This window comes from Myxine glutinosa, chromosome 3 (genome assembly GCF_964187855.1).
Source record: "Myxine glutinosa chromosome 3, kmMyxGlut1.1, whole genome shotgun sequence".
Classification (NCBI taxonomy): Eukaryota; Metazoa; Chordata; class Myxini; order Myxiniformes; family Myxinidae; genus Myxine; species Myxine glutinosa.
In genome coordinates, this window is record NC_136263.1 from 166,624,468 (window position 1) to 166,639,530 (window position 15,063).

A 15,063-nucleotide genomic window follows, 5' to 3' on the forward strand; every position below is an offset into this window, starting at 1 on the left:
TGTGATTTTCTGCTCTATTCTAGGATACAAAACGTAAACTGTTCACCTGGTGGAGGTATGCTCTCTACTGAGTGCCGTTCTAGTTCAGAAAGTATTCACGCCACTTGACCTTTTTCACATTTTGTTGTGTTCCAGCCTGAATTGAAAATGGATTGTATTGAGATTTTTTTGTCACTGATGTCCACATAATACCCCATAATTTTTACGTGGATTTTCTTTTACTTTTACAAAAGAATAAAAATTAAATACAGAAATATCAAACTTACATAGGTATTCAACCCCCTGAATTAATACTTTTTTTTATTTTTTTTGTATACAAGATCGAGGCTCATGAAAGAGCTAACATTAATCACACAAAAAGTCAAACCGACACAGAAAACACAAAAAATAAGGGGAGCGGTAGACAAGATGGGGAGAGAGGGGGAAGGACACAAACACAACATTTGAGAGCAGGGACATCAGGAGAAATGTGGGAGGGGGAGGGCTTGGGGGGAGGTGGGAGAGGTATAAAACATATGAATACTGCAAGGACTTCCAGGAAAGAAGTTGGAATTTCCAAAAAAAAAAGTGTATCTGGGGTGAATTAGCGGGGGTAGAAAAGATCAAGGTTTTGGATGGGGGAAGATAAGAGATGGTGGTGAACAGATGTTTTAAAGACCTGGAGGGAGGAGTGGGATTGAAGGGAGTGGGGGAGTTTGTTCCAGAGTTGGGAGAAAAGGGGAATGAAAGCGTGAAGGTGAGCAGAGAGCCTAGATTTTGGCAGTTTAACCATAAGAGGGTTGCAGGCAGATCTTGTGCGACCTGAAGGAATATTGGGGGAACAGAGCACAGAGAGAGCTGGGGGAGCAAGGCCGGAGAGGAGTCGGTAGAAGACAGAAAGACCACCAACCTGCCTGCGGTGAGTGAGTGAAAGGCCCTCGGAGTTAACTTCATCGCAGGAGATTCCAAAGATTCTGAAAGCTTTGGTTTCAACAGCGTGAAGCCGAGCTAGGTGTGAGGCAGGAGCACCAGCACAGAGGGAGGAACAGTATTCCATTGAGCTGTGGATGAAAGCCTTGCATGTGGTGAGGAGCTCAGGTGTGCCAAGGAAGGACTTCGCACGACGGAGGATGCCCAGTCGGCGACTGGCTTTGGAGGCCAGCTTGGAAATGTGGTTTTCCCAAGGAAGATCATGGCAGATAGTGAGACCCAAAAGCTTGAGCGACAGAACTTCTTGGAGAGGATTGTTGAGAAAGTAGATGGGAGGGTTTTCCAGTCGGTCCTTTCGGAGAGACATTGTAAGAGTGTGAGATTTGTCAGGATTGAAAGACATGTTCTACTTGTTTGACCAGTCTGTGATTTTGTCCAGGTCTGCAGAGAGTGAGGAGGCTGCAGACTGCCGATCTGAGGGATGAGGAATGGAGCGGCAGATAGTGGAGTCATCAGCAAAGAGATAGAGAGGATTTTCCAGAGAGTCGGAGAGATCATTGATGAAGACTAGAAATAGCACAGGGCCCAGAACACTACCTTGGGGAACTCCAGCCAGAACAGGCAGGGGAGATGAGAGAAATCCATTCAGGGCCACATGTTGCCTATGACCAGAGAGGAAGTCCACAAGCCATGAGTGGAGATTTCCATGGATACCATAGGAGGAGAGTTTGGTGAGCAGAGCTGGGAGCCAGACCGTATCGAAGGCACGTGATATGTCAAGTGAGACAGCTCTGATTTCCTGTTTGGCATTGAGGACCTCCATCCATTGTTGAGACAGCAGAATCAACATGTCCAGAGTAGAATGACCTGGTCTGAATCCAAATTGATGATCAGAGATCAAGTCATTGGAGAAGAGGATGGATTTGATATCCGAAGCAATGATGGATTCCATGACTTTGCTGATAATTGGAAGCAGGTTGATTGGTCTGTAGTTGCAAGGATCTGTTTTTGCACCTTTTTTGTGCAAAGCGGTAATGTTTGCTGATTTACAAGATGCTGGCAGATGACCTTGAGCAAAATAGAGGGTGAAAAGAACAGAGAGAGGGTGAGATAGAGTGGCAGATCAGGATTTTAGGACCCGTGGGCTGATGCCATCTGGTCCAGTTGCAGAATCAGAGTCGAGGTTTGACAAAAACTTCTCCACCTTGTCAGGAGAGAAGGACACAGAGTCCAGGAGCAGTTGGCTTCGACTGGGAAAGGTGGGAACAGAGAGAGATGGGTTTGGGACACAAGATTTTGAGGCAAACACAGAGTTGAGGCATTCGGCTTTGTCACGTGCGGTGTCAACTGTGTAGCCATTTGAGGTAAGGGAGGAGATGGAGTGGGAGCAAACACCAGAAACGGATTTGACCAGATGCCACCAGGATTTGGAGGAAGGAGACAGGTTTGAGAGTTCAATCATGAGTGTGGAGAGATAGTGCTTCCTGGCACTCCTGAATGTAGACACACACTTGTTCCGAGCTTGGTGGAAGGAACTGAGATTGCCTTCATTTGGATTAGCCTTCCAAGAGGCAAAGGCAAGTTGTTTCAGGGTAACTGCCTCACCACAAGATTCAGTGTACCATGGACGGGAGGAAGGGTAAGACAACTGAAGACAAGATGGGATAAATCTGTGCATGAGAGAGAGCAGTTTGCTTTGGAAGAATTCCCAGGAAGAATTGATGTCAGAGGCAGTGGAGATGGGAGACCAGACCAGATGATTGATGGCTGCTTGCAGACCGTGCCAGTCAGCCTGAGTGAAATGCCAGACTCGTCGGCACTGAGGAGGCTCTCTGAGAATGGCCGGAGAGATGTCCACATTAACAAGCACATGATCAAAAGAACCGATTGGAGCAGAAGAAGAGCAGCAAACGTTTGCAGGGAAGTTAGTCATAACCAATTCCAGAAGAGAAGATACTCCATTGACTGAGATCCGGGTCAGGAAATTGACAGATTGTGGCAGTCCCAATGAGTCGCAGAAGTCCTTTGCTGAGGTGCCATGGCTGGTGAGAGATGAACCCACACCCAGCCAGCTGGCATGATGACAGTTGAAGTCACCACATATGAGGAAGAGAGAGTTTGGATGAGTTGATAGAAGTTGGTCCATGTTGTCCGACAGCGAAATGTAAATGGAGTCATCACTGTTTGGAGGACGGTACAGAACACATATGAACAAAAAGTGGGAGCAGAGAGGAAGCCGTAGCCAGAGGTACTCCTGGGATTGGGGTGGAGAGAGGGCAGTGCAAGGAGAGTGAGGAAGAGAGTTTTTGATAAAGATAGCCACCCCACCACCAGGACGACGCTCAGGGCTATCATACTGGAGGAGGGAGTAACCAGGACGAGATATTAAGGAATCAGAGACATCTTGAAGGAGGAAAGTTTCTGTTAAGCAGATCAAGTCTGGATTGTCAGAAGCAACCTCAATGGAGAGATCAATCAGGTTTGAGCGAAGGCCCTGGATGTTTGAGGTCCATACCGTTAATGAGGAGAGAGGGGGAGCATCGGGTGCAGGACAGGGGGGGTGGAGGGGTCGGGTCAGATGAAGGATGAGAGGGGGAGGTTGGAAGAGCAGTTGATAGTGTCAGAGATTACAGAAGAGTTACAAGAAAGGGAAGGATGAGGAGGACGAAAGGTTTGATGGCGATGGGATGAGGTACAGTGAGGGGTTGTTTGAGGGGGGGCAGAGGAAAGTAGAAGGTTGGGGGAGGTGGAGGTATGAGATAGAAGGGAGACGAAGTGGGGAGGAGGCAGCTTTGAGAAGGAGGTGGGAGGAGGGAGAATTTGGGAGGGATGGTTGGGGGGGAGATTTGAATGGTAGGGGTGGGGGGGTGTTTTGAATGGTAGGGGCAAGGGGGGAGTTTAGGAGGGGAAGGGCAAGGGGGAGTTTAGGAGGGGAGGGGCAAGGGGGGATTTTAGGAGGGGAGGGGCAAGGGGGGAGATTTGGAGAGGAGGGGAAAGGTGGGAGATTTGGAGGGGAGGGGCAAGGGGGGAGTTTAGGAGGGGAGGGGGCAAGGGGGGAGTTTAGGAGGGGAGGGGCAAGGGGGAGATTTGGAGGGGAGGGGCAAGGGGCACAAAGCCGCTATTTGTTAGAAGCGGCTTTGGCAGCGTATACAGATTCGAGTCTTCTTGGGTATGTCTGTGTCAGCTTTGTGCACATCTGTATTTGGGGAGTTTTCCCCATTCTTCCTTGCAGATTTGCTCAAGCTCTGTCAAGTTGGATCGGGAGCGTCAGTGAACAGCAATCTTCAAGTCTTTCCACAGATTCTCAATGGGATTCAAGTCTTGGCTTTGGCTGGGCCACTCAAGGACTTTCATCTTCTTGTTCTGACGCCATTCCAATGTTGCTTTGTCTGTATGCTTGGGGTCATTGTCATGTTGGAACGTAAATCTTTGCTGCAGTCTAAGGTCTTTTGCACTCTGAAGCAGGTTCTCCTCTAGGATTTGCCCATATTTGGCTCCATTCATTTTTCCCTCTATCCTTACAAGTCTCCCAGTCTCTGCCACTGAAAAGCATCCCCATAACATGATGCTGCCACCACTGTGCCTCAGGGTAGGGAGGGTGTTGGATGGGTGATGAGCTGTCCTCAGTTTAAGCCAGATGTATCACTTTGCTTTCAGGCCAAAGAGTTCAATTTTCGTCTTATCATTCCACATAATATTTTGCCTCTTGCTCTCAGTCTTCAACATGCCTTTTTGCAAACTCCAGGCATGCTGCCATGTGCCTTTTTCTCAGGAGTGGCTTCCATTTGGCGACTCTCCCATAAAGCCTAGATTTGTGAAGTGCTGCAGAGACTGTTAACCTTTCGGCAGGTTGTCCCATCTCAACCAAGGAACTCTGTAGTTATGTCAGAGTGGTCATTGGGTTCTTGGTCACCTCCCTGGTCAGTGATCAAGGTCCTTCTTGCCTGGTTGCTCAGTTTCTGTCAGAGGGCCAGCTCGAGGAAAGGTTTGGGTAGTTCCATATTCTTTCGATTTCCTATTGATGGAGCTCACTTGGCTCTTGGGAACTTACAACACTCTAGAAATTGTTTTATACCCTTCCCCAGATCTATGCCCCCAACAATGTTATCTCAGAGTTATTCGGACAGTTCATTGGATTTCATGGTGGAGTTTCTGCTCTGACATGCACTGTCAACTGTCGCACCTTATATAGAAAGGAATGTTTCTTTCTAAATCATGTACAATCAATTAAATTGGCCACCGGTGGACTCCAATCAAGCTGTAGAGACATTTCAAGAGTGATCAAAAGAAATTAGATGTACCTGAGCTCAATTTGGAGTATCATAGCAAAGGAGTTGAATACTTATTGACTCAAGACATTTCAGCTTTTCATTTTTAATAATTTTGTAATAAATTTTAAAATAAAATTCCACTTTGACATTATTGGGTATTAGGCCAAAAAATATATATTGCTGGTCTCTGGTCAAACCAAAGTTCCAGAATTGATGCGGCGATGTGGGTTTTTTTTTTTTTGAAAAGCATGGATTGCACATATAAAGGTGTTGTTTTTCGTGTCCTCATGCCTTGCGGTCCTCCTCATCTGCCGTGGCGCCATCCAGAGAGAAATTAAAGACAGCCAATGGGACAGGTAGGCCTTTTTGTAAATAATGAACACAAGCTTAAGTTATTTTAAAATGTATTTATTCTGAAAATCATTAATTTCTTCAAGCATATGATAGACTGCCATTTCGTTCTCGAGATCGCCTCGCCGTACCGTCAAACATTCCAATGCGTCAATCGTGTCAACACTGCGCATGCGCAAGTGGTCTGAATGACTTCAACGCTGAAAAAACAGCGCATGCGCAAATGACTACACCCGCTGGAAAGCTTTTTGTGCACGGGATGACACGATGCACGTGGTGACGTCATAACGCAAACGGATCACATTTCTTCATTTATCTCCCGAACCACTGGTCGGATTTCGACGCCGTTGAGGTCTTCGTGTAGTGTGAATAAATGCACAAATTTTAAGACCACTCCTGACTTTGTGGGTCTTGTGGTTGTAGAGATATCCACGAGATGATGTTTATTTTCAAAAAAATGTATTCGTATTTACGCAGGACACGTATTTCAGAATCACGTGGTGACGTCACGGCGTAAATGGATCACATTTATTCATTTATCTGCCGGACCGCTGAATCGATTTTGATGCTGTAAACGTCATCGTGTAGCCCGAAGCTCACTAGGCCTTCTGGTTGCTTCAACCGAACCCAACAAAGAACGTCTTCGTTTCAATAAATGACAATATTCAGCCGATTGGATCATGAGGGCACACAAAACTACTCATATCTTTGGAACGGCTGGTTGGATTTGGACAAACTAAACGTAGTTTTGTAGGGGAGAACCGTGGGCGAACGTGGAAACCAATGGCGACCCTCAGAGACCCATATTTCCCGAGATCGCGCGCCGGCCCGGCAACATGCATACATTATATGGCTCCTCACGCTCAATCGCGTTTTCAGCGAGAACGTGACGTCACGGCTCACTGAATTGCAATTATCTCGTCTCGGCACCGCCTCAAGTATACGCGAATACTTGAGGTGGCGCGGCATTGTTTATGTTAATGTGCTCTATAATTTATGATGTGCTCTATATTATGTAGACGGCGCGCGCTGTTGAAGGTTTTTTGAAAGTTGGAAATTTCCAAAAAAATTAAATAAATATTGTTGACGCGCAGGGTCAAAATGGATGCGCGCGCTGACCAGAGACCGGAAATATATTTTTCTCGGCCTTATGTGTAGATCAGGGAGAAAAAAATCTTAATTGAAACCATTTTAAATTCAGGCTATAACACTGCAAAACATGAAAAAGTCAAGGGGTGTGAATACTTTCTGAAGGCACTGTATCTGCTTGTGGATATTTGGAAAACATTGAAGATCGATTTTGAAGAACACCTTTTAAAACCCGTGACAGCAATAAACCTTTCAGGGTCGTTTGTACTTGAATCTCTTGATGCCGTACATATGCCACCATACATTTGAAACTGTTGGATTATTATTCATCTAGATTTTGAGATGCTGTAGTGGAGGTCACATGGAAATTGGTACAACTTTATTTTGTAAGCTACAGGGCCACGTTTATAGATGCCACACACAAGTGTTTGTGTGTTTTGGGAGCGATAATGGATCGGATGAGGAGGAAATATTAGGATGTATGGGGACCAGGTATTGAGGAGGATGAGGATGAGGAGGATGAGGAGGAAGAAGGGAGGTTGGAAAGATTTGGGGATAATGGCACGGTAGGGAAAAATAATGCACAAGTCGGTCGGGATGAAATACACACAACTTTTGTAAATTACTGGCAAACTTTCCAACAGATCATCTGAGAACTCTGGATTATTGTTTGTGCATTTTTTCTGATTCATACATCTGTAATACAGTACTGTATTGTACTTCTGCCCAACAGATGGCGCAGAGGTAATGCACTTTGGTTTGAGCTGGCTTCTGTGGGTTCAATTCCAGAGCCGACTATAAACTGTACGATTGGTGCTTCGCAGCTTGTTGCAATACAAAGCGCACCGTCCTTCAGATTGGATGTTAAACGGTGTCCTGTCTGCTCGCATTAATTATTTGGTGGATGTTGGAGATCCAACAACCTTCTGAGAAGAGTTGGTGATGTATCGCCGGAACCAGAACAATTTCAAATTCCTACGCAAGTCAACTCCGGTCGAATGTTGCTGCTTCGTGAAAGACTGCCCAAAACACTCTGTGACAGACTACACAGGAAGGTGGTGATAATTGGGACTTTTAATGAACCAGTCAACTGTATTAAAAATTCCATTGGTGCTTGTATCTGCATCCAGTTAGATAGTTGAGGCCTTATTTAACAGGCCTCAAACAGGCCTCAAAACCTATGCTGAAATTGATTAATGTGAATTTTTAAAAAACAGCTCATTGCACACTGGAAAAAGTCACAAATCATTACTGAAACTCTACGACAAATCCACTGGAATAGCAAGATCTACAAGAAGCATTCTCTCCTGAAACTTTCCACAACTTTGGTGGTCTCTGTCTTCTACTGCCTCCTTTCTGGTATTGCACTCTTTGCTCTTTCAGTGCTTTGTCCCCCTCACCCCCCCCCCCCCCCTAGGTGTTTGCAGGTCACACATGTTCCACTATCAGCCTACTTCTGGTGAAACCTCCAAAATACAGAATGATGCCTTATGTATGCACGTCATTTCTTTTCAAGAACAGACCAAGATGGCCGACTGGTGGCCATTCTGTTACTGGAACGTGTCTCCAACCATTTATTGAACATGCATGGTCCGAATTTGTTCAAACTTGGTACAATCAGAGTACATGATGGCATACATGTGCACCTCACTTTATTTTGTGAACTGATCAAACATGGCTGACAATTAGACTGGCGGCCATTTTATCTGTTAAAAAAAACCCGATAATGAACAAGTCATCAACCATTTCTCAGACATGAATTTACCGCGGTTGTTCAAACTTGACACACAGATAAGGAATGATGGATTACATATGCATGTCGTTTTTTTTGAGATCAGATCCAAGATGGCCGACTGGCATTCCTTAAACGTGTCATCATCCATTTTTTGGACATGCATGGACCGATTTTCTTCAAACTTGGCACAATGACAATACATGGGTATACACTATACATATGCAGAAGATTTTGTTTTGTCATCCGACCAAAGATGGCCGACTGACGGCCTTTAATGCTGTACAGCAAAATTACTAAAACTCACGGCAGGTATGACATTAAAATGTATTTTTCTTCTTGTTTGTTCATGTCTTCCTCTATTTTGTCCTTCACTCCTGCTGTTGGTGTTTCCCCCCTCTCTTTCTCTCTTTTGTTCCATTAGTTATTTTGCATCCTAATTCATTCATTGTTCTGGCTCTTCCACAAGCCTTGACTGTGTATACAAAAAACCTCATCAAGGTTGAAGTTTCAGCTGGACTTTTGACTAAACCAGCTAATATAACATACCAAGCAATGGTAAAATGGTCTCGCAAAGAAGCCCAACTGATGGGAAAGACATAACACAACCCATTAATCCCGATGGATCACCATGGTAAAAGAAAAAGAAAAATAAAGATATCCCAGCCTGGCAGATTCCATAAAAGACCAGCTCACAGGATAAATCATTGATAATAAATAATTTTAAGACAATATCATTAAACAATATACATTCAACTGAAATGGGAAGATAAGTACCTTAGAAAGAGCTCCAGCCTCATATCTTACCGTTGCATTCCACAAAAGGCCTGTTATGTGGAATTCCTTGATGTAACTCTGCAACTCTCGCCACAGGCTCAAAAAGGCCTTCACCCAATCCAAGTGCCTCCTGTCCCTGGCATCCGGGAAAACGACGAAACATTTTGGAGATGGAAAGTAGTGCAGTTTGATTTGTGTCAAATTCTCAAACTAGATAATTCATAGAACACTTCATCCCATGCAATCTTGAGAAAGAGGACATGGGAAGGATTACTCTCGCCCCTTTTGGGACCATGATGTGGAGCTCCTGGTAGCCGGTCCCATCCACTGCCAAACTACCTTTAAAATATTGAAATCTCACGTATGATAAAGAAGGAAAGCAGGTTCGCGAGTATATAGAATGAAAATAGGTCCAACAACCAGGAAGCGTGGGAACTCCATGCACGTGTGTCTTTTCTGTGCTCAGAAGTAGCATTGGTGGTCGGCGTACCATTTTGTCCAAGTAATGCTAAACTGAAGGGTTTTCAAAGTGCAAAAAAGCTGACTTGTGTTCTCCGATGTCCAAAATATATAATCCAATTGAAATAAAAGAAAAGTTCTAAATTCTAAAGGCTGTAGAAAAAAACCCAACAAACATTGAATCGGAGGTATGCCGTTGTTGATACATTCTTGATGTTGCCGTGTTAACTGCCCTATTAACACGTTCAATTAGTTATTTGTCACCGTTGTCTGTGTCCTTTATAACGTCCCTAAAAAAATAATTTTCCTGTTTGGAATGATTTTTAAAAATTTGACTGGCAAACCAATCGACAGACTGAAGTAATTGCTTTATCGCTCCGTACGCATGCGTGTGTGCGACGAGAGTGTGCAATTTGACCGAATTTAGAGCCGAAGTACATGCTGCTCAGCTGCAGGTTCGTGTTCCAATTCATGTTCTGATTTATCTTCTACAGTGTTCAAACTATAAAATTCAATTGAAATTAAGTCGTTCCGTCATCATAGGTTGACAGACAGACAGAGAGAACCAATTACTTTCCCCCGCTTTGCACTGTGCGTGCGGGTTATAAACCGATGCAGTTTGTATGGCTCATGAGGCGGGGTACTCAGATTGAAATCCCATATGCAAAGTGTCCCTACATTGTCTATGAATGTCCTTGCAGTTCATAGCAAAAAAAAAGTGCACCGATGCCTCCGAATGTCTGTGTCTTCCATGGTATTTGTGTGCATGCTCCTCTGTGAGCCCTAGATTAATGAAAAACAAGCAGATCATAATATTACAGACGGCAGCATCTGCAGGTGAATGCACATGGCCATACTCTAATCATAGTGATGAGCGCGTTTTGGTGCTGTCCTTTCCTGTCTCACATCTCGTCTGGCACCACCTGCTGTGTTGACCATACGCCCCTTTTTTCCAAGCTCGTGTGTGGCATTCATTCATCCACTTATTTTTCAAGCTCCATAAGTCCAAGTTACTCAATCACCTTCATTCCGACCCACCACAGGTGGATGGAGGTTATGTTATCACCCCTGTCTGTCTGTTTGTCTGTCTGTTTGTTTGGCTGACTGAGAACAAGGTATCTCAAAAGGTTGTGGACGGATTCGGACGGAATTTGGCAGAGATGTAGCATATGTGACACAGACGAAATGATTAGATTTTGGTGAAGATCCGGATTCGGATCCGGCAAGTAGAATTTTTTCAGTGATTTTTCACCATTGGGAGATACGGCCAAAAACGATACATAGCAGGATATCTCAAAAAGTTGTGGACGTATTTGGACGAAACTTGGTGGAGAGGTTGGGTGTATGACAAGACCGACTCAATTCGATTCTGGCGAAGATCTGAATATCGATTCGGATACGACAATTATTTAATTTTTAAGTGATTCTTCACCATTGAGAGATCGGGCGAAAAGCGATACACAACATCATAATATGGATGTTATGGATGTTATGGATTGTTATGGATTGTTATGGATAAAAGTTATGGATGAGTTATGACTAAACTTGGGGGATGAGTTGGTTAGGTGACAAGAACAGGCCGATTAGATTTTGTTTCAGGTCTGAATCCAGATCCGGCCTATCAGTGGGATACAAAACAAACTGTTCAGCCTGGTGGAAGTATATGCTCTACCGAGTGCTGTTCTACTTTTTTATTTTTTACTACTACAGTACTCATAAGGATACTTTAAGTCTCTCCAGGTGAATGTTCATGTCATCTTTACTATTAGACATAAGATAGGAGGTGGTTCGAAAAGGTTTGCCATTTTTAGATTGGACTCAAATATTTCAGAAACCACACTGATATTACAATGCTAGAGCTTAGGCCATTCAGGACAATGACATTTGGGGACACCAGGGTATGTTTACACCATTTAAAAGTACATTAGGAGGCAAAATTAACCCATTATAAGGAAGTGGAACTCGGTTGTCACATCAGTCTGAGAAAAGCACTCAGAAGGGAGTGCCAAACAGGCCCAGCTCAGTTATGCATGAAGCAAATCCAATTTTGAAAACTCACTTGTCTTTGAACTCTTTGAGAACACGGTTTGTGTAGAACATTGCAGCATCGTTCATTTCCTTTATGTACGGGCCTGGCGTTTGAGACTGAGAGGGGGAAGAAAAGCAATCGCACATCAATGATGAACAATAAATTACCTTTTCAAACACCTGATGCAGTTTTCACAGCAAGAGCTTGATATGAAAATTGCCCGAGCGCAAAATATGTTAATCTCAGAAAGAAAAAAAAATCACTGTTATCTTTTTGCTACAATGCTGCCCTTTTACACATGAAACTGCCATTCATTTGCAGGTACCAAGGGTTGATGAAGACCTAAATGAACAAAAAAGTGGCTGGATCTTAAAAGCAAAGATGAACAGAATGGAAAGACATTTTAAATGATTTAACAAGTGTCTGGTCAAAGGGCCTCAACAAGCTAGAGAAACAGCCATTTATGACTGTTAAGAGTTCAAAAGGTCACGACAGGACGTAGGTTTGAAAACATGACAAGGCCAACTTGAAGGTATTGACAAAAGTGTACATAAGCAAGATTTACACCAATTACACGTTAATCTGAAAAGTCCCTCAATCTAGTGTCGGACAGGTCACGGCTCCATCACATTCTGCTGTTCCAGATAAATCGCTCTGACTCCGAGAATGTGACATTCGACCCAAAAGTCACATTCAAAACCCTCTTTACACCCTCCATCAATCTCCTGTCTTCTTATGCAGTAAACAATGGAAGGACAATGAGATCTCCTGGGCCTGAGCATAAAATTGAGCAGAACATAAGAACATGCTGATGGCCAGCATTGGGAAGGCAAACTTCTTCCTCAGCATTCTTCCACGAGTTATAGCACACAGAGCGTCTGTATACAGTGTGAAGGATCGAAAACTCCACACCACACCACCTCCTGGATTCAGGGGAGGCAAGGGCTCGGGAAATCATTGACATTACTCATCTGCAGCTGAAGACACATGGCTCCACTCTAATCATAGTGATGAGAGTGATTCTGTGCTGCCCTTTAGTGTCTCACATCTCGTCTTGCACCACCTGCTGTGTTGACCAAACGCCTCTTTTCAAACATGTATGTGGCATTCATTCATCCATTTCTTTTCAAGCTACCTAAGTCCAAGCTTTTCATTCATTACCTTTGTCACTTTGTCTCTTGTCACTGATAAAATGGTGATGTCTTGTATATGCAGGGGAGTAATAATTGTGTGTGAGCTCTGATTTCAAAGAGGGGGTCATAATTGGGCCTGAAGAGGAGTGGGGCCAGACTAGGGCCTGGAGAGGATATTGAGGGGTGAGGAGGAGAAGGTGGGGTTGAGGGTTGGGGGGAGAGAAGCGGGCCTGGAAAAGAGGAGGAAAGACGTGCCGAGAGAGGAGTGGATAGTGTATCCACATCTCTTTCAATACCAGGTGGCCATTACAGTTCAATGCCAGCTCTCCTTTCCTGAAATTTTTTCCACTCATTGCTTTTGAGACTTATTTGAATTGCATACACGAATATGGTGGAATTTCTGACCTCCCACACTTTCAGACCTCTCACTACTCCCCCGCCCACCCCGTACCCCCACAACTGCACCACCGCACCAGAAAATGTTTGTAACACATACACGATCGGTCCAACCTACCTAGGCCCCAGGGATACTGGAAACCTGGCCAAGACCATAACAATGAGCGCGATTCTCTATTTAATAACCCCTGACAAATTGCGCTTACGATGGCGACCCAGCCAAGTGCAGGAATGGCTTCGCTGACAGCTGATAGGTGGTTGAAGAAGCTGCTGCCCCGGTTCTTCTCTCGAAACATCTGCACCTCTTCGATCTGCAGCGCCATAGGCTTCAGAGCACCTGCCAGCTCTTTCTGTACAACGAAAGTGATGCAGAAAGATGCTTCAACACAACCTGTTGTTTTAAGACAGTATGCCTTACCATTTCGTCGAATGAATACTAAATGGTATTCGACAGGAAATGTAAAGGCCCTGCTCCAACAAAGGAACAAAATAGCAGAGTAAAAGCTGGATTGGCTGATTTGGTTTGGCAGGATATGTGAAGCTGCATTGGGGTCATTGGTGGTCACAGGTTAACAAAAACCATTTCTATCTAATACAAAATTGTTTGTAATCATTTGTGGGCTGATGTCATTAACAATTTTCATTATCATTTCAGGAAGCCATGTTGTTTTCATATTACAGCTTATCTTTGGCTTCCATTGACCTCATATTTGTTTACAGAGTGAACAGATCAATGCTCTGCTTCTCTTAATCCAGAATATGAACACGTTTGAATGTAACAATACAAGCCTCAAAACTTTCGTTTCTAAAATTTCTGAAGAGTATGTGTTAACAGTTGCAAGCAGCTATTTGTTGGGAAATCATCATCGTCATTATCATCATGTACCATGCCCTATGTAAAGGGTTGGTGCTGCAGAAACAGTTACGAGGCTACAATCCTGGTCAGGTTGCCACTCCAGCTCAGGAAATCGGGGCAGGAATTTATAATTTGACCAGGGTTCCAGTGATAGCTCATCTATTCTTCATGAAGGACACCATGGGATCTTTAACATCCACCAAATAATGCCGCAGACAGGACATGCGGTTTAACATGTAACCGAAGGATGGCACACACATTGAAGAATCCCCCTGCCTGTGAAACACCGGGATGGCAGTTTATAAGCTGGGCCGACATTCAAACCCAGGCTAGACAACTTAGAGGAGAGTATGTTGGTGAATAAATAATAAACTAGATGGTATTCCTAGAATACTTACCCTGTGCAGTCAACTTGGTGCGAGCCAACTCTTCTGTTTTTGAACGTTTTTTTTTTCTTTGATCCAATATGGCCCTCAGGCCAAGTAAGCGGTGACATCATAAATTTATATTCTCTAATATAATTGTTCCATATATCACGCTCAATAAATTTCAAACAGATCAGACTAAGTGTTGTCCCTGTCGAATTATGATGTCATTATTAAGGCACCAATGATATCATCGTTAACAACACTTATTCCCCATGCAGAGTTCTTCATAATGAGCCACGCTTCAAATTTTTTTCATGGAGCGGTTTCAGAGATATAGAGATGCGAGGTTTTTCCAAAATGGCGCCGGTACCACATGACCTATGACGTCATAATTATCACTAAAATTGTACAGGTGGAGGCGCTCCGCTCCTATGGTGAAAATTCAGTGTCAATCGGACCAAGAATTGCAGAGAAAAAAAAATTCATACTGATCGGATCAAGCGTTGCACTTGTCAAATTATGACGTCATAATTAATGTATTGATGACATCTTGATTAACATCTTATTCCCCATGGGGAGTACTTGACAATGCACCATGTTTAAATTTTTTCCATGGAGCGGTTCTGGAAATATAGAAGTGCAACCTTTTTTCGATTTTTCCAAGATGGCACCTGTACTACGTGACCTATGACG

General features: G+C 44.0%; 1 protein-coding gene across 3 annotated transcripts in view; it reads right to left on the minus strand.

Annotated features, from left to right (window-relative positions):
- The window catches only part of LOC137423075 (adenylyl cyclase-associated protein 2), a 343,934-nt gene that overhangs the window by 46,804 nt on the left and 282,067 nt on the right, over nucleotides 1-15,063 (minus strand). For all 3 annotated transcript variants that reach the window (XM_078774722.1, XM_078774723.1, XM_078774724.1), the window contains 3 exons: nucleotides 13,353-13,496; nucleotides 11,648-11,733; nucleotides 9,160-9,265 (listed from right to left, as the gene is read on the minus strand). In XM_078774722.1, the coding sequence (XP_078630848.1) occupies nucleotides 9,160-9,265; nucleotides 11,648-11,733; nucleotides 13,353-13,496 (336 nt within the window). The remainder of the gene's footprint in view (nucleotides 1-9,159; nucleotides 9,266-11,647; nucleotides 11,734-13,352; nucleotides 13,497-15,063) is intronic.